General features: G+C 40.4%; 1 protein-coding gene across 1 annotated transcript in view; it reads left to right on the top strand.

Annotated features, from left to right (window-relative positions):
- LOC141098898 (dual oxidase 1-like) overlaps positions 1-20,987 on the top strand; it is an 85,080-nt gene that overhangs the window by 32,156 nt on the left and 31,937 nt on the right. Inside the window, exons 10-18 of the mRNA XM_073586868.1 lie at positions 9,793-9,883; positions 11,262-11,364; positions 11,499-11,662; positions 12,993-13,156; positions 15,016-15,134; positions 17,262-17,399; positions 17,511-17,621; positions 19,353-19,555; positions 19,791-19,976. Coding sequence (XP_073442969.1) covers positions 9,793-9,883; positions 11,262-11,364; positions 11,499-11,662; positions 12,993-13,156; positions 15,016-15,134; positions 17,262-17,399; positions 17,511-17,621; positions 19,353-19,555; positions 19,791-19,976 — 1,279 coding nt within the window. The remainder of the gene's footprint in view (positions 1-9,792; positions 9,884-11,261; positions 11,365-11,498; positions 11,663-12,992; positions 13,157-15,015; positions 15,135-17,261; positions 17,400-17,510; positions 17,622-19,352; positions 19,556-19,790; positions 19,977-20,987) is intronic.

Raw genomic sequence — 20,987 nt, 5'->3', positions numbered from 1 at the left:
GTTGCGATGTCGATGTCTGCTGTGGATGCTCCTCATCTGAGCTATTGGAAGCAGCACCCTCTTCCCCCAATGGATGCCAATCTGGGTCAACAACTGGGTCATCCATTACCTCCTCTTCTATGTCATGTGCACCTTCTTCTGTGTCACCGTGTATGGTGGTATAGTGTGCGGGAAGGGGCACCTGAGTCTCATCAGTGTCAGAATCAGGCTCTGTACACTGCGAGGACAATGTAGTGCTCTGAGTGAATGTACCAGCAGAATCATCCATCAGCGGCTGTGCATCAGTGCACTCCATGTCAGATTCATCTTGGCCTGGGTAATTCACCATTTCACTTGATAATCCAGGCATGGTATGTGAAAACAGCTCCATGGAGTAATCAGTAGTATGGCTTGCGTCATCCTTCAATCTTGGTTGGGGTGAAGGACACAAGGAAAGGTGTGGTTCATGAACATGAGCCTCCAATGACGACTCAGTGCTTTTACTTTTTACAACTGAAGAAGAGGAGGCGATAGAGCTGGAGGATGAGTCAGCAATGTAAGACAAAACTTTTTCCTGATGCTCTGGCTTTAAAAGCGGTTTGCCAACTCCTAGAAAACTAAGCATTCGAGGCCTTATGTAGCCAGACGATGACGCAGGCTCAACACCTCCTGCATTCGGTCCTATTTTGCTCTTGCCACTACCATCAGATCCACCACCAACACTATCATTACCAGCTGCCAACCCCCGCCCAATTCCACGGCCTCTTCCACCAGCCTTCCTCATTTTTGGTAGAAATGTAGACAAAATCCAACAAACTATATAGTTATGTAAAACAAGATACAAGGTGTCTATAGGACAGGGGAGATTTTGAATTTCTGCAGACACTTGTGGACACTGGACACTTTTGGATTGTGTGAGGCCCACTGATATCTGAGCGATATGTGACAGGCTCGATGGCACAGCTGTGACCAAAGTGACTAGAGGATAAGGGAGATTTTGAATCTCTGCACACACTTTTGGACAATGGACACTTTTGGATTGTGTGAGGCCCAATGAATATCTGAGCGCTATGTGACAGGCTCGATGGCACAGCTGTGACCAAAGTGAATAGAGGATAAGGGAGATTTTGAATATCTGCACACACTTTTGGACACTGGACACTTTTGGATTGTGTGAGGCCCAATGAATATCTGAGCGCTATGTGACAGGCTCGATGGCACAGCTGTGACCAAAGTGACTAGAGGATAAGGGAGATTTTGAATCTCTGCACACACTTTTGGACACTGGACACTTTTGGATTGTGTGAGGCCCAATGAATATCTGAGCGCTATGTGACAGGCTCGATGGCACAGCTGTGACCAAAGTGACTAGAGGATAAGGGAGATTTTGAATCTCTGCACACACTTTTGGACACTGGACACTTTTGGATTGTGTGAGGCCCAATGAATATCTGAGCGCTATGTGACAGGCTCCATGGCACAGCTGTGACCAAAGTGACTAGAGGATAAGGGAGATTTTGAATCTCTGCACACACTTTTGGACACTGGACACTTTTGGATTGTGTGAGGCCCAATGAATATCTGAGCGCTATGTGACAGGCTCGATGGCACAGCTGTGACCAAAGTGACTAGAGGATAAGGGAGATTTTGAATCTCTGCACACACTTTTGGACACTGGACACTTTTGGATTGTGTGAGGCCCAATGAATTTCTGAGCGCTATGTGACAGGCTCGATGGCACAGCTGTGACCAAAGTGACTAGAGGATAAGGGAGATTTTGAATCTCTGCACACACTTTTGGACACTGGACACTTTTGGATTGTGTGAGGCCCAATGAATATCTGAGCGCTATGTGACAGGCTCGATGGCACAGCTGTGACCAAAGTGACTAGAGGATAAGGGAGATTTTGAATCTCTGCACACACTTTTGGACACTGGACACTTTTGGATTGTGTGAGGCCCAATGAATATCTGAGCGCTATGTGACAGGCTCCATGGCACAGCTGTGACCAAAGTGACTAGAGGATAAGGGAGATTTTGAATCTCTGCACACACTTTTGGACACTGGACACTTTTGGATTGTGTGACGCCCAATGAATATCTGAGCGCTATGTGACAGGCTCGATGGCACAGCTGTGACCAAAGTGACTAGAGGATAAGGGAGATTTTGAATCTCTGCACACACTTTTGGACACTGGACACTTTTGGATTGTGTGAGGCCCAATGAATATCTGAGCGCTATGTGACAGGCTCCATGGCACAGCTGTGACCAAAGTGACTAGAGGATAAGGGAGAATTTGAATCTCTGCACACACTTTTGGACACTGGACACTTTTGGATTGTGTGAGGCCCAATGAATATCTGAGCGCTATGTGACAGGCTCGATGGCACAGCTGTGACCAAAGTGACTAGAGGATAAGGGAGATTTTGAATCTCTGCACACACTTTTGGACACTGGACACTTTTGGATTGTGTGAGGCCCAATGAATATCTGAGCGCTATGTGACAGGCTCCATGGCACAGCTGTGACCAAAGTGACTAGAGGATAAGGGAGATTTTGAATCTCTGCACACACTTTTGGACACTGGACACTTTTGGATTGTGTGACGCCCAATGAATATCTGAGCGCTATGTGACAGGCTCGATGGCAGAGCTGTGACCAAAGTGACTAGAGGATAAGGGAGATTTTGAATCTCTGCACACACTTTTGGACACTGGACACTTTTGGATTGTGTGAGGCCCAATGAATATCTGAGCGCTATGTGACAGGCTCCATGGCACAGCTGTGACCAAAGTGACTAGAGGATAAGGGAGAATTTGAATCTCTGCACACACTTTTGGACACTGGACACTTTTGGATTGTGTGAGGCCCAATGAATATCTGAGCGCTATGTGACAGGCTCGATGGCACAGCTGTGACCAAAGTGACTAGAGGATAAGGGAGATTTTGAATCTCTGCACACACTTTTGGACACTGGACACTTTTGGATTGTGTGAGGCCCAATGAATATCTGAGCGCTATGTGACAGGCTCCATGGCACAGCTGTGACCAAAGTGACTAGAGGATAAGGGAGAATTTGAATCTCTGCACACACTTTTGGACACTGGACACTTTTGGATTGTGTGAGGCCCAATGAATATCTGAGCGCTATGTGACAGGCTCCATGGCACAGCTGTGACCAAAGTGACTAGAGGATAAGGGAGATTTTGAATCTCTGCACACACTTTTGGACACTGGACACTTTTGGATTGTGTGAGGCCCAATGAATATCTGAGCACTATGTGACAGGCTCGATGGCACAGCTGTGACCAAAGTGACTAGAGGATAAGGGAGATTTTGAATCTCTGCACACACTTTTGGACACTGGACACTTTTGGATTGTGTGAGGTCCACTGATATCTGAGCGCTATGTCACAGGCTCGATGGCACACCTGTGACAAAAGTGACTAGAGGATAAGGGAGATTGGATCGCTTTTAAAAAAGCAGTTTGCAGAGCAGTGGGTAAACAGCAATGCCAGCCTGTCAGGAAGCCTTATAAGGCAGCCCAACAACCAACACCACTGATACACCACAATATAGCCTCCCCTTGCACTGCACACACAGTGACTGGTGTGTTGTGCAGGCCAAATTGCTAGCAGCAGAAGCAGTTTTTTTTTCTTCTCAGCAGGACAAAAAAAAAAATTGGGATTGCTTTTAAAAAAGCAGTTTGCGGAGCAGTGGGTAAACAGCAATGCAGGAATGTCAGGAAGCCTTAGAAGGCAGCCCAACAACCAACACCACTGATACACCACTATATAGCCTCCCCTTGCACTGCACACACAGTGACTGGTGTGTTGTGCAGGCCAAATCGCTAGCAGCAGAAGCAGTTTTTTTGTCTTCTTCCCTGCCTAACGCTCTCCCTACAGAATCAGCAGCAACCTTTCCCTATACTGAGATCGGCAGAAGTAAGATGGCGGTCGGCGTGCACGCCCTTTTATACCCCCTGTGACGCCCACCAAAGCAAGCCAATCACTTGAATGCCCTTCTGAAAGATGGTGGTGACCTCTGCCTATGTCATCATGTTGCCCACAGTGTCCGTGGATCCTGATTGGCTGAAAAAGAGCGCAAAACAAACTTTTGAAACGCGACTTTGGCGCGTAAGTCGCCGACCTCGTGGCCGACCTCATCCTAGGGTCGGGTTTCGTTTCATGAAACCCGACTTTGCTAAAAGTCGGCGACTTTTGAAATTTTTCGACCCGTTTCGCTCAACTCTAGTTATAAGGGTTAAAAGTTGACCAGCGATTTCTCATTTTTACAACACCATTTTATTTTTACGACCACATCACACTTGAGGCCACTTTGAGGGGTCTATATGATAGAAAATACCCAAAAGTGACACCATTCTAAAAACTGCACCCCTTAAGGTGCTCAAAACCACATTCAAGAAGTTTATTAACCCTTTAGGTGCGTCACCGGAATTTTTTTGAATATTTAAAAAAAAATGAACATCTAACTTTTTTTCATAAAAAAAATAATTCAGGTTCAATTTTTTTTATTTTACCAAGGGTAACAGGAGAAATTGGACTGCAAAAGTTATTGTGCAATTTGTCCTGAGTACGCAGATACCTGATATGTGGGGGGGAACGACTGTTTCGGCGCATGGCAGAGCTCAGAATGGAAGGAGCGCCGTTTGACTTTTTCAATGCAAAATTGGCTGGAATTCAGATTGGACGCCATGTCACGTTTGGAGAGTCCCTGATGTACCTAAACAGTGGAAACCCCCTACAAGTGACCTCATTTTGGAAACTAGACCCCCCAAGGAACTTATCTAGATATGTGGTGAGAACTTTGAACCCACAAGGGCTTTACAAAAGTTTATAACGTACAGCGGTACAATTAAAAAATCATATTTTTTCCACAAAAATGATCTTTTCACCCCAATTTTTATTTTCCCAAGGGTAACAGGACCCTAAAAGTTATTGTGCAAGTTGTCCTGAGTACGCTGATACCCCACATGTGGGGGTAAACCACTATTTGGGCGCATGGCAGAGCTCGGAAGGGAAGCAGCGCCATTTGACGTTTTTGGATGGAATTGAGATCAGACACCATGTTGCGTTTGGAAAACCCCTGATGTACCAAAACAGTGGAAACCCCCCACAAATGACACCATTTTGGAATCTAGACCCCCTAAGGAACTTATCTAGATGTGTGGTGAGAACTTTGAACCCCGATGGGCTTCACAGAAGTTTATAACATAAAGCCATACAATTAAAAAATCATATTTTTTCCACAAAAATGATCTTTTCACCCTCAATTCTTATTTTTCCAAGGGTAACAGGGCCCTAAAAGTTATTGTGCAATTTGTCCTGAGTACGCTGATACCCCACATGTGGGGGTAAACCACTATTTGGGCGCATGGCAGAGCTCGGAAGGGAAGCAGCGCAATTTGACGTTTTTGGCTGGAATTGAGATCGGACACCATGTCGCGTTTGGAAAACTCCTGATGTACCAAAACAGTGGAAACCCCCCACAAATGACACCATTTTGGAAACTAGACCCCCTGAGGAACTTATCTAGATGTGTGGTGAGCACTTTGACCCCCCCAGTGCTTCACAGAAGTTTATAACGCCCGGGCGTGAAAATAAAAAATTCGTATTTTTTCCACAAACATGATCTTTTAGTCACCATTTTTTTATTTTCCCAAGGGTACCAGGAGAAATTGGACCCCAAAAGTTGTTGTCCAATTTGTCCTGAGTATGCTGATACCCCATATGTGGGAGAAAACTACTGTATGGGCACACGTCGGGGCTTGGAAGGGAAGTAGTGATGTTTTGGAATGCAGACTTTGATGGAATGGTCTGCGGGTGTCATGTTGCCTTTGGAGAGCCCCTAATGTACCTAAACAGTGGAAACCCCCCACAAATGACACCATTTTGTAAACTAGACCCCCCAAGGAACTTATCTAGATGTGTGGTGAGCACTTTGAACCCCCCAGTGCTTCACAGAAGTTTATAACGCCCGGGCGTGAAAATAAAAAATTCGTATTTTTTCCACAAACATGATCTTTTAGTCACCATTTTTTTATTTTCCCAAGGGTACCAGGAGAAATTGGACCTTAAAAGTTGTTGTCCATTTTGTTCTGAGTATGCTGATACCCCATATGTGGGAGAAAACTACTGTATGGGCACACGTCGGGGCTCGGAAGGGAAGTAGTGACGTTTTGGAATGCAGACTTTGATGGAATGGTCTGCGGGTGTCATGTGCGTTTGGAGAGCCCCTGATGTACCTAAACTATTGAAACTCCCAACAAGTGACCCCATTTTGGACACTAGACCCCCCACGGAACTTATCTAGATGTGTGGTGAGCACTTTGAACCCCCAAGTGCTTCACAGAAGTTTATAACACTCGAACGTGAAAATAAAAAAATCATTTTTTTCCACAAAAATGATATTTTTGCCCCCAATTTTTTATTTTCCTAAGGGTAACAGGAGAAATTGGACCCCAAAAATTGTTTTGCAATATGTCCTGAGTAGGCTGATACCCTACATGTGGGGGTAAAACACTGTTTGGGCGCATGGCAGAGCTTGGAAGGGAAGGAGCACCATTTGACTTTTTCAACTCAGAATTGGCTGGAATTGAGATCAGACGCCATGTTGCATTTGGAGAGCCCCTGATGTGCCCAAACAGTGGAAACCCCCAATTCTAACTCCAACCCGAACCCCAACATGCCCCTAGCCCTAACCCTAACCCTAGCCCTAACCCTAGCCCTAACCCTAACCCTAACCCTAGCCCTAACCCTAACCCTACCCTAACCCTAGCCCTAACCCTACCCCAACACACCCCTAGCCCTAACCCTAGCCCTAACCCTAATGGAAAAATGGAAATAAATACATTTTTTTTATTTTATTATTTTTCCCTAACTAAGGGGGTGATAACGGGGGTTTGATTTACTATTTATGGTGGTTTTTATTTTTGGCAGCTGTCGCACGCTAAAAGACACTTTTTATTGTAAAAATAGTTTTTGCATCACCACATATTGAGAGCTATAATTTTTCCGTATTTTGACACACCGGGTCATGTGAGGTCTTATTTTTTGCGGGACGAGTTGACGTTTTTATTGGTACCATTTTCGGGCACGTGAAATTTTTTGATCGCTTTTTATTCCGATTTTTGGGACGCAGAATGAAGAAAAACCAGCGTTTCATGAATTTCTTTTGGGGGGGTGCGTTTACACCGTTCCGCGTGCGGTAAAATTGATAAAGCGGTTTTATTCATTATTTTTTGCTTCGTTTTTTATTTTTATTTTTTAAGGGGTTCGCTAAAGGGGTTAACTAATGGGACAGTTTTATAGGGCGGGTCATTACGGACGCGGCGATACCTAATATGTGTACTTGTTGTTTTTTTTTATTATTTCCAAAAAATGGATTTATTGGGGGAATTTTTTTTTTTTTTTCTAATTTATTTGGCGATTTTTTTTTAAATTATTTTTACACTTTTTTTTATTTTTTTTTTTACTTTATTAAATAGTCCCAGGTGGGACATCACTGTCCTGTGACAGATCGCTGATCTGTCACATCACAGATCACTGTGACAGATCAGCGATCTGACACAGGCACTGCAGAAGGATTCCTCATGCCTGCGCTTTGCAGGCACTGAGGAAGCCAGCTTCCTCAGGCCCCCGAAGGCCCCCGTCGCCATCTTGGATTCGGGGGCCTGGAGGAAAGGAGTCCCCCGCAGCAGCGCTGCACATTGCGCTGCTGTGGGGGCTCAGGGAAGCACGGAGGGAGCCCCCTCCCTGCCAATGCTTCCCTTTAACTCCCGGTACACCGCTATCATGTTTGATCGCGGTGTGCAAGGGGTTAACGTGTCGGGGGCGGTCCGTGACCGCCCCTGACACATTGTGCCGGGTGTCAGCTGTGATAATCAGCTGACACCCGGCCGCGATCAGCGGCGCTCACCACGTGGGCGCCGCTGATCGCGCCCGACGTACTATCCCGTCCATGGGCATAGGGGCCCAGGTCCCATGGATGGGATATACCGTCGGATGTCAGGAAGGGGTTAAAGGGGATAACCGGGATTTTTTAAAAAAGCATGTAGTTGCTAACAGAAGCAACTACCTGCATGTTGCACCCGATGCTGGTCATTGACCGCTCCTGCCAGAGATTCAGCTATTCCCTGTCAGCAGAGCAGCAGTTTCTCTTCCTGTTGACAGGGCGGGACTACTGATCTCATGCTGATTGACAGCTAGTTTCCCCCAATTAGGCAACAGAGAGAGGACTGTTCATCGGCATGGCACCAGTAGTTGTGACCTGTCAACAGGAAGAGAAACTGCTGCTTTGTTGACAGAGAGTAGCTGAATCTCTGGCAGGAGCGGTCATAGATTAGCACCGGGTACAACAGGCAGGTAGTTGACTCTGTAAGCAACTACAAGCCTTTTTTTTTCAAGTCCTAGATATTCCCTTTAATCTTACCAAATACGGTATGTGTATCAGGAGCCATTGATGCTACATTATAGGAATATTGCTGTATGATGTTCAAATGAAAGTATTTTAAGTTTTATTGAAAGCAGTACAAAAGACTGCATGCCATAAAGGACTCATTTATGCCAATATTTTATGGCTGGGGGTTTCTTAGCAAATGATTGGTTGACTTCTATTGTCATCCACACTAAAAACAAGCTACATTAACAGTCAAAAGAAAAAAAACAAACCAATAAGGAACATTGTGTTTCTCTGGACACTAGTTCAATCATCGGGCTCAACCTTGTATAACTAGTACAACTAAGTACTCATGTAACTTTTAGTAAAATAAAGGAGCTTACCACTCTCAAAGCTGTAGCAAGATTTGGATGCATTCTACCTAGTGCTCAGTAAATTCCATTTCATGGCTAAACCAATCTATTATTTGGGAATTAAAGTCATAAATTCCTTAATTTTTCTATTTACATCTTCTTACAAAAAAATTACATTGGCACACTGATATGGCTTGTGACATAATTTGCAGCGCGTTTCGAGCCTATAACAGCTCTTGTTCATATAAAAAATGCAGTTTTGTGGTCTGTATCTACGCTGCCAGCTGATGAAGAAACTTCAAATGCCAGAGATAATGTAAAATAACGTGTTTTTTTTCCCAAGCATTTCGAAGTGTAGCCCACTACTTCTTTAGGAAACAAAAAATATATAGGTTTGATTTTTGCTTCCTAAAGAAAAATTGGGCTACACTTCAAAACTCGTAGAATAATAAAAAAAAGTTATTTTACATTATCTCTGGCATTTGACATTCCTTTATCAGCTGGCAGTGTGGATACAGACCACAAACTTTCCATTTTTTTAATATTTTTTTTTGTAAAATCACCTATGGATCAGCAGCCGCCACACAACGGTTAGCATACTGTATATTGATAACATCCTTGATAATTATTTCCAGATAAGACCCTATTGTTGGGCTATCTTTTCTCCTCAGCTGTCTATAGCCTTTGTTTATAGAATACACAAAATTTTAATAAACCATGCTTTTTAAAACCAAAAATACCAATTGCAAATTAAAATCAGCTGAAAATTCTGATTCGAGCTGGTATTAGGAAAAATGTAACTGGATTCAAAGGAATTAACACAAATGTGAAAAAATTAAGTATCCCTTCAAAACCACATAGAGATACATCTTCATGATTTTGAGACAATACATATTTCTTCACCTTCTGTATGAATTTCTTTGAGAGTTTTTTTAGAAGATGTAAATAAAGAAATAAAACAGTTTGTACCGCAATTTGCTTTACTATATGTACGCAATTATTTTATGTGCACTGTTAATTTATACCTAAACATCATTCTAGAGATAAAAGTTGTCAATTTCTTAATGTGACGAATGTGGATGGTGGAATTTCCTCTGCGCTTCGCTTGTGCAACAATTACTGGAGCAGAAAGGTCAGTATGATGAAATATGAAAGTCAGTTTTAAATAAACTGAAAAGATGGACGTGTTAAAAGAAACTGTCAGGAGATGTGCTTAAGTGACAAAAAAATCAGCTTGCTGACCTACTCCGTGTTGTGATTGTAAATCCTGAGAGCTGCTGGCCACACCTGCCTTACAAGGAGAACAAAACCTATGCCATTGCAATTAACAATATTTCCCTAGACAAATAGGAGACCCTCAAAAGCACTTCCACAAAATTCGACAGGTGTGGCTTGGAGCATTGTATACTTTGTGGGATACAGGACCATCATGCCATTGCATTTCCTGGCTATCAGATTGTTAGATTCTACAGAATGTATTTGAAATATCCATTAGAAAATGACTTTCTCACTTAAATAAAGCCACTAATTTCCCCACCGCTTTACAAATATTAATATAGCTGTCCCCATTGGGGCTCACAGTCGAGATTCCCTACCAGTATGTCTTTGGAGTGTGGGAGGAAATAGGAGAACCCAGAGGAAACCCACAAAAGCATGGGGAGAACATACAGTACAATCTTCTTGGAATTTGAGTCCTGAACCCCAGCTCCTCAGCGACAGTGCTAACCACTGAACCATCACACTGTCCATAAGTGATATATGCACATAAATTAGCAGGATGCTGGTCCAGAAACCACATCAGTATTATTTAATTGCTGGCGAACCTCCTCCTACCTGTCTGCATTCCGGTCACCTCCTTTGATAAACTGTCCTAGCGTGATGACCTCATGGTCGAGTGATACACAAATGATGTTGCATCAGGCTGCTAATCAATAATGGAACCATGGATCCTGACACATAGGAGGAGATTTGCAGTGCTGCAATCCAATGGTAATGGAATACTGCTGTGCTACAGGACCAGGGTCTTGTGAATCAGTAAGCTTATTGATAATATCTATTCATAAATTAGTATCTGTATGTGCATTCTAGTGACACCAATTAAATATTTTACTCAAGTATTACACTATATTGTATTGTTCTTTTTAGTAATACATGTATTATAATTCTGGAACATCTTTTGTTATATGTCTGGCATTATGCTATTTCTATTCTGCATTTCTTGCAAATATTACACCTACCCACCATGTAGGTGTACAGCAGCGTTAGGCTGCCATTTATGGAGTGGACTCAGGAGCTGAACCCTCTCTATTCAGGGCAGGTTCTCTCATCAGAGACCCATTTCTACCTCCACAATGGAGATCTCCTATTCAGATCAACATCCAACCACTAGTGAGTGGAAATGTAGCTCCTTTTTTCCATTCTTAGGCACTGGAATTCCAAATATAACGAAGAAGATTAAATGCCTGTCATGAAAAAACTCCATTCATTTTATTTTTTCTCTATTTTTTCAGAACCCAAACTTGAGGTCCAAAGATGATTTTGATCATTTGCTGATGGGCATGTGTTCTCAAATAGCCGAGAAAGAAGATCACATTGTAGTGTCAGATTTAAGAGGTAAAATCCGAAGAATTGTTAATCCTATTGCAATCTGTGACTTGAACCATCAATGCTTTTACTGATCGTAATAGGGTACTATTTACAAAAATAAAAACTGAAACTGATTTACTATGGACATTGCTGTTTTTTAGACTACTGGTATGGGCAGATTAAATATTCTCGAACAGACTTGTTGGCTACTAGTATCCTGCGTGGGAGAGACATGGGTCTCCCTAGTTATAATAAACTGAGAAAACTTTATGGACTTCCCACTATAGACTGGATCAATATCACTAATTCAAACATAAGTAAACAGGTTAGTGAATTTTGCCTCTACAATGTACATAAATAAATAATATTTGTATAAATTTGCAATCATTTTGTACAAAGAGAAAAATTAATCAGATTTTTAATTATGGGGATGTGAGATGGCAGATACTGTACTGTTTATTATTGGGTGCTGATATACGGTATGAATTACAATATTGTATGTATGATGGAGGTCCATTGTACCCTCACTTTGCTGCCATGAAATGTTTATCTATCATCAATCTCTGAGAGTTTTGTGTGATATTATATTACTACACTATACTGTGTCTTCTAGTCAGATCACAAGTCTCTTGGTGCAGTCTGGCAAAATGCAGTTGACGTTAAACAACATTGCTTACTTCATCTGTTATTGCTTTCTCAAAAAGGAGATACTGTATGTAGTGGGAGCTCACAGGTCACTAGATGTTGCACCTTACAATTTAATTCCTGGGTGACGTTCTCTGGTATCATAGATTAGATGTGAAAAGTGGTTTCAATGTAGCAGATCTATGAATGAAGATGTACATAGCTTAAGGAGCATTGTAGCACCATTCTGAGAGTGACATCTCCTAATAGCCCTCACTTTCTGGAGTACTCCTTTAATAGGAGTAGTCTGTCAGTGCAAAAGTACAAGTGGTTTCCATGTGGTTACCAACCTTTCTTACCTTGAGAGCCATATTCACCTCTGAGAAAGGATCATGAGCCACATTCAGTAGGACCCCTCTCACTTACGCAATAGGAACATGAAGAGCCCCACTGTCTTGATATAAAGACAGCCAACACTTCCCCACTGAAACCGTGTGCCCCCTTCATTTATAGGCAACACTTTTACATCCAGGTGTTGCCAGTTTACTCCCTTTTGGTATTCTTGCATCATGCACATGTAATACACTATTGCATTTAGCCTCATGCATCCATAATTTAGCCATTTCATCCTATCTACAGTTTACTGTATTTATCCTTTCCTCCCCACCAGTATATATGATTCAGATCTGCATTTTGTGTAGGGCTGTTCACAAAAGTCACCATCTGGAAACTTTCTTGTCATAGTTGTTTGCTAAACCTGGTACTAACAGACCAAGCTGGAAGACAGTCATGAACTATACAATATGTTCTCATGGGGACCCCTCAGGTTGGGGACCCCTGCTCTAGAGGGTACACACTCCAGTAAATAATGGATATTTCTATGCAGGACCTGAAAAGATCCAGTAAAATCCCGACTGCATTTCTAGCTAACCTTCAAAACAATCATGTGAAATTAACTTTGAATCTAAACTATAATTGGCTATATATACTTTACAGAGAGTTATAAATTGTCCTTTCATTCTATAAATTAGCTTGAACAATTGTATGGCAATGACGTTGAAAAGTTGGAGCTTATTCCCGGAATCTTGTCTGAAATTGATGGAGGCCCAGGTGAACTTATATCAGAAATCATTCTAAGTCAATTTGTTCGAATAAGAGAAGGGGACAGATTTTGGTTTGAAAATGTAAAAAATGAGTAAGTATTTCATTAGATTGTTAACTTTATTGTAAACTCATATGATAGTCACATGTATAAGTAGGATATCCAAACAGGCTACAATAATATAGCTGGTTGTCCATTATCACACGATGCCATCTAAGTTTAATATAGCTGCGTGATCACAATTGGAATGACCGAATTGGGAATAAAGGCCAGGGCGGATGATATGACCATCTCAAGTCCACGGTTTTAATGATTAAGCAAATATATCACTGAAATGTTAGGTCACATAAACACAAAATACTAATAATGTGCTTATACTGTTGTCTCCTAGTGGCCAAATATTCATCAAAATAAGAGCAGCCCTACGTAGATAGAATATATCTTTTATTAATATGGCATTAAATTGTCTTTGCATTTTCCACCTATGTGACATTACTGATGAGTATAAATAGAAAAGTAAAGTGTGCATGTGTTATAAAAGGCAAGAGGCAAGCACAGACAAGTCTGGCGGAGGCTTATCTATCTTGAGGACAATGATCAGGTTGTGAATATTGATTATGCTGATGTTTTGGCTTTTTGTTCTTTTTTACTTGCATCTGCCAAACTAATTTAAAGTATACCAGCCTGAGTCTAATATATATAACCACCTTTAGGCTAGGGTAACAAGATCATTTTTCTCTTATCCAAGAAAATCAGTCCAATTATGCTAATCACACTCTGATCAAACTCTAGTCAGAGATTGATCAAAATTTAATCAGAGTGTGATCCGGTTTTCTCGGATGTCTGTGAAAATTTTTCCATAGACTCATAAGCATGAATGGCCGAGTGCAGTCCAACAATTGGATGCAACTCGTGGATGCTGTCTTTTTTTCCTCCAACAAACTGGGTCTGAGGAAAAAATCAAACATGTACCACCCATAGAATAACAAGGGGATGAATGCTATCTGTCAAAGCAATGGATAGCACTTGTCTAATTTTAATGTTCATGTGCACAAGCCGATAGTGTGATGTCTCACAGACTTTGCTCCATCTAAACTGGAGAAGATGACATAAGGGAAGCTACAAATTTACAAGTGATTATTATTATCATGTGCTCAGATGTTGAATTAGTATAAAAAAAATTAAATATAAGTTTAATAACACAACTGTATTGGTGTGAAATAAGGTTTTGCAATATTATCTGTATGAAAAGTACTTCCCTATGGCTTCACTATCATTTCCTTGTGCATTTACTCCAAATCAAATCCACCGCATTAGATATAACCAGAATTTAACAAGAAATTAATCACAAAGAAATAATATTGTTAAGATGTAATGTTAGTAAATATTACTATGACTAAAAGGGCACATACAAGGGATGGACTTTCCCAAGAAATTACTGGCAGAGGTTCACGTAGGTGACGAAGGTGACAAGTGCTAAAAATATATTGCATAAAATCTGAATATTTTGCTGGCTAATAAATGTTATTAGAAAAAATGTTGAGAGTGAAAACAAATGCCTTCTTGTCTTATCTTGCTGTTACTTTTTGGGATTGCTGAGTTTCTTTCTTCACTTCAGCTCAAGGTAATTTTAAATATTCTTATTAAACAATGACAGTGAATACTTGTATGAGGAATATTTTCTTAGATTTCCTACATTTTTAGGTATCCAATAAGTAGAAATGTGACATACTTCATATCAATAAAATCCTAGAATAGACTTAAAAATCTCAATTATATTTCAGAATAATTAAGGGGAGTAAAAATGTTACTTCCCATCATTAAAGTGGATTTTTACTAGCCATTAGTGCGGAAAACCCTAAACGTGTAACCTTTCGCAATGAGCAATCATTTCCTAACACTGTTGTCTTTGTCATTCTTACAATACACTGATGTATGCAATTGGTGTGTAGTTTATTTACAGAGGATGAAATATCTGCGATAAGAAACACTAGCTTTCATGATGTCCTCGTCGCGGTCGCTGATGCATTGGATAACATAACGCAGAACAATGTCTTCCACTGGACAAACAGTGAGATTCTTGAAATTATTTTGCCTTGAGAAGCTATGTTAAGCTATTTAAGTCCTAATGAAATCATTTTACTACTGGTGCAATTTAAAATGTAAACATTTTCTTTCATTGTGCTATTATGATTAAGACATTGAGAAGGATTCTTTTATCGGTAACCACAATTATTCCCCGTAGATAATAGGAAAAAGTGTTATTTCATTTGGAGATGAACTAAGTTAAAGTAAAAAAAATACTGTACTTAGATTCTGATTATTGCACATAAGCAGTCACAAGTGTTTGATAAAAGCTAAGTAAAATCAACTGGGTCAAAAAGGGTTTCATGTTTGAAAAATTTAAAAATTGTCCATAAATTATCTAAGGGCAAGTCAATCTGAGCACAGACCACTATCACACAATGCACGAACTGGCCATGTTCTCCCGACCAGAGCACGACAGCTTCATATATTTCTATGAGACTGTATGATCAGGTCGGGAGAGCGGCGACCAGTCCGTACATTGCTTTCAGAAATCAGACCAATTTTTACTGATATTTGCATGAGTAACTGCACTACACTAAAAGTGACATCACTTGTGAGGAAATTGCTTGCAAGTAGAGATGAGTGACTTTGCCTTTTTTAGGGTCAAGTTGGGTTTCGTGAAACCCGACTTTCTCAAAAGTCGAGTCGAATGAAATCGGCCGACTATAGGGAAAAGTCGTGAAAAGTCGTGAAACATGAAACCCAATGCAAGTCAATGGGGAGAAAAGTCGTCAGTGAGTGGAGTACTGTAAACACACCTGGCATGAATTTTAACCCTAGAGGCGGCAAAATCTCTCTCCCTTTTCTCTCTCTCTCTCCTCTCTCTCTCCCTCTCTCTCTCACTCCCGCTACGCTACGCTTCTCTCATTGGCTGAAAAAAGTCACGTGCAAGCATTCAGCGAAACCCGACTTTGGCGCTTGGGTCGCCGACCGCATGGCCGACTTCACACTGTGGTCTGGTTTCGTTTCATGAAAACCGACTTTGGCAAAAGTCGGCGACTTTTGAATCTGACCGACCTGTTTCGCTCAACTCTACTTGCAAGTATATTCATACAACGCGCACTGACAATGCGCTCTGTACCTGGTCGTTACTACTGATCTGAACTGGAGAGAGAGAGCACTGTCATTGTGCACATTAAAGTATGCTAGAAAATAGATTAGATTAGTCACTTAGGATGAAAATTAATTTGTATTTCGGCCCATTCCTTTAACTTTTGACAATTTTTTTAACCCCAATATTTAAAACCTTGCCAAGAAGGACATAACATGCTAAGTTGATAGCTATATTTACAGAAAATAAAATGTGACAGAAGGCTGCAGTATAGCAAAAGTATTATGGTCCTCAAATTGGACCAGTAAAATGTATGCAAAGATATGAACTGTTAAACAAAAAAAGTTTTCAGATTTACATTGTTTTAATTAAAAAAATTCCACCCTCTTCCTAAACAGGATCAGAAAAAATACTGCATTGTTACACGGCCAAAAATCCAGCACCTGCAAAACTTTAATTGTTTTGAAAAAAAATAATATGCTAAAAATATGCTTATAAATATGCTTTTTATAATTTAACAACACATGAATGAAATTCTTCCATTGACATGTCTGGAAATGTCATCAGTGATGACATATTTAACAGTTCATAGCCTCTGCTGATCTTCCTGCAGAAGATATTTTCAGATTACTTTTGTAGACAGCTCCGTTGCCTATGTAATATTATACATATATGTTATATAGTATGTGCTTATATGGTAATCAGTGTCAGACAGGGGTGCCAAGGGCCTATCAGTAACCTACTCCAGGGCCCCACTTTTTAACTTCATGCAAATGTGACAGTCACAAATTTATATAACAATAAACTGGGTAGATTGTTAAATGAATGAGACACTTGCTTTGTCTGTACATAGTGATTCAAGTACATTGTGCCAAGCACTGCTCATATAGAAGGGTGTGGTCTACTCTTGCATAGCGGCCCACCAGAGGATTCTCCTTTCCTTCTGTGGGCCAGTCCAAGCCTGATTATAATAAAATATACCACTCACTTCTGTCTTGAAACAGCTGGAAAATAGTTTAATAAGCATACAAGAGAAATAAACTGCATTTCTTTTCTCAGATGATCCATGTCCTCAACCCAAACAGCTACAGTCTGATGATATGGAGAAGTGTGTCCCCATTATGGTTACTGATTACTTTGAAGGATGTGCAGTGGGATTTGGAATTACAATTGCGGCTCTTTGTTGTCTTCCTATAGGTAAAACTATTTAAGAACTAGATATAACTAGATATGACTGCATGAACCCAATACCATCAGGTTGTCACCCCAAATTGGTGTTTTATTTTCCATATATTCTATTGTTTTCAGTGAGTTTAATAATTACCTTGTTGGTTGCAAAATATCGAAAGCACACTTTCCTCAAGATGCAGCCGAAGACTGAAGGCTTCAGTAATAAAGATAACAGAGAAGGCTTTCCAGGTAATGAACTTTTGTTCATGCGTTACTTATAACAATATAATGTGTTACAATTATTTACTGGTGAAGTCTGGTTGGGACATAAGCGTATAATAGGGCACTATTGCAAGATAAATTAGAGAGGGTGAGCATGATGGTGGTGTTCACCTGGCGTAGTTGTAAGTCTAAGAATCCATGGCTGCAGCCTTGTGGCTGGAGAACAAGATCTTCCAGATAGCAATTAACTTCAGTGGAGAGATTATGGTACTTGGGCTGAGGTGTGGAAATGAAGAATCCTTAATAGTATAAAATGAAGGTTTTTATTACACCAATGTGTTTCAGCGACAAGTTAGTGCCTTTTTCAAGGTAAAAATGAAATAGTGGACAGTTGGGTTTTTTACTTGAAACAGGTGACATTCCGGCTCCGACATGCATTGTGTAACAAAAAACATCATTTTTTACCAACGAGAATTCTTCATTTACACAAGTGCAGCCCAGGTACAATGATCTCTCCCCTAAAGTGAATTATGTTATTAGATGCTTAGTATGATCTGTATAGAATAGTACATGGTGTCTGTAGAGAGAAGTAGTACTTAATCCAGGATAAGGATTGGTAACACTGTGGCTCTTTCATACATACTAAAGATTTTTTTTCTTGAAAACTAGTGTTGATTGTTCATGAACTAGTGAACATTGTTAAAGAAGTTCTACTATCAAACATTTATCCTCTTAACATATTGCATTCATCATATTATATTATAATATAGCACTGTGTACTTACAATTTTGCACTCATTTTGCCTTTCTACTCAGCCAATTCTTCTCTTTTCCATTAGGTCTATGACATCACGTGATTAAAAACTGACTAGAGGAATTCTTCTAAGCTCTATGTAGAAACAGGAGGTCAATTTTCCCTGTATGAGTCATAAGACACTGCAAAATTTCCTGGTAAGGGGGAGGAGAAAAGCATCTGGGTCAGGAGTTAAAGAGAGGAATGATAAATGCAGGAGCAAGGTGTCCTGTTTCTACATGGAGCAAAGAAAAGAGAGAAATTAGCTTGGTAGAAAGGCAAAATGAGCAATTGTAAGTGCACAGTGCTATATAATATAGTAATTGCCATATTTTAAGAGAACAAAAACTTTGATGAGAGTGCTTCTTTAAATAGGACCTCTGACCAAGTCAAAAGCAGCCAATCTTTGATCTTATTTTTTTCCCTCTGCACCCTTGAAAATTTCCTTTTTTTATTATAAATCTGCCATACAATTACAGACATAGAGGCATATATATTTAATGCAAATTTTATGGTCTTTGCCAAGTGTGCATAGCTCACATAGAAATAATGCAGAACCGCCTAAAGACATGCCCTCGATGATCCTGTGAGCCACCCCTGTTTAGTGAAGACCATCAAGATTAGCACTAAAAAAGCCTATATCTCTAGAACCCAAATTCAGATTTATAAAAACAAAATGGCATACTCAGGAGCACTTTGAGAATAAACTAATAGCAACAACTAGCCACTTTTTACCTGATGATAGCTGCTCTTTGAGGAAAAATAGAAGTTATACATAAGTCACTGTACCTGAAGGGAAACAATAGCTCATCGACCGGGTAAGGAGAAGCAGTAATGAAACAAGCACAATTGCATCAGCGCTCGGGAGTTTGTTTCTAAGTGATTGCTTTAGATCATTTTTTTTTTTTTCCATCAGTACAATTTAATTGACAGTGTTTTATTTCTCAACATAACTTGTATTTCTAGCCTCAGAATGGTGTGGTGAGGAGGAACCTTTCCAACATGTTTACATTCATTTGCATCCAAACCAAATAATGAAGGTTGTTTATAGCAAGACAACTAAGACCAGGACAATCAATTTTAAGCATCAGCAGAATGTAGAGATTACCCTTTCAAATAATGAAGGTAGCAAAGTTGCTCGTGTAAAAATTCCTAAAGAGTATGACCTGGTAAGATTATGGATTCCTTTGTATATACTATAAAATGCACTAAGTTAAGTGTTTTTTCCAGCCTTAGAAAACAGAAAAAATGAGCTGCAAAACCAGATGAACAGATATGGTGCCACATTAGTAAACTATGTAAATTCTTTTTTCCATAGCTGGACAACCACTTTATCTAATAAATATTTTTAAAGCACATATATTTTTGCCTTTACGCTTATTTCTAAATTACATTGTACCACAGGTTCTCTTTTTTAATGATGATATGGATCGAAGAGGGTTCATCCAAAATCTTAAGAAATTTTTTTCTGAAAATGAAGTTTCCTATAATGTCACCACATTACGAGAAAGAGACCTCTTAAAAGAATCTGTTTCCAGAAAAAGAAGACAAGAAATACTGGAGATGTTTTTCAGAAATTCTCTTTCCCATGTAAGTCATTTAAATTATTCTATTTTTGGGGGGGAAACGTTAAAATACATGTATTAAAATTTATTCAAAACAATTAAGGGAAAGAATGTAAAACACAGAGTTCTGCAGGTCACCTAACACAATAACCCGCATTTACATATTGTGTTTGCAAGTGTAAGTACAGTAATCAGGACATTGCGCCACTCTATATTTTACATACATTTTCTGGCTCTAAGTTCTTGCTAATATTTAGTTTTGGTTACAGTCCTTACAATATCCTATAGTACAGTTCACTTCCAACTTGCAGTAATTCTTTAGGACAATTTTATGATTAAACTAGCTGAAAAGCCCGGCGTTGCCCGGGCATAGTAACTAGCTATGGTTAGTTATAGCAAATTATAATTATCCTCCATCCCATAGTCCCGTGCCCATATACCCATCATACATATCCTCTATCCCATAGGCCCGTGCCCATATACCCATCATACATATCCCCCATCCATAGTCGAGTGCCCATATACCCATCACACATCCTCCATCCCATAGGCCCATGCCCATATACCCATCATACATATCCTCCATCCCATAGTCGAGTGCCCATATACCCATCACACATCCTCCATCCCATACTCCCATGCCCATATACCCATCAAACATCCTCCATCCCATAGCCCCATGCCCATATACCCATCATACATATTCGCCATCCCATAGTCGAGTGCCCATATACCCATCACACATCCTTCATCTCATAGTCCCATGCCCATATATCCATCATACATATCCTCCATCCCATAGTCCCATGCCCATATACCCATCATACATATCCACCATCCCATAGTCCCGTGCCCATATACCCATCATATATATCCTCCATCCCATAGTCCAGTGCCCATATACCCATCACACATCCTCCATCCCATAGTCCCATGCCCATATACCCGTCATACATATCCTCCATCCCATAGTCCAGTGCCCATATAACCATCACACATCCTCTATCCCATAGTCAACCATTATGACATCATAGTG

Source organism: Dendrobates tinctorius, unplaced genomic scaffold, assembly GCF_039654945.1.
Source record: "Dendrobates tinctorius isolate UK_male_01 unplaced genomic scaffold, ASM3965494v1 ptg000097l, whole genome shotgun sequence".
Taxonomy (NCBI): domain Eukaryota; kingdom Metazoa; phylum Chordata; class Amphibia; order Anura; family Dendrobatidae; genus Dendrobates; species Dendrobates tinctorius.
This window is presented reverse-complemented; position numbering and strand designations above follow the sequence as displayed.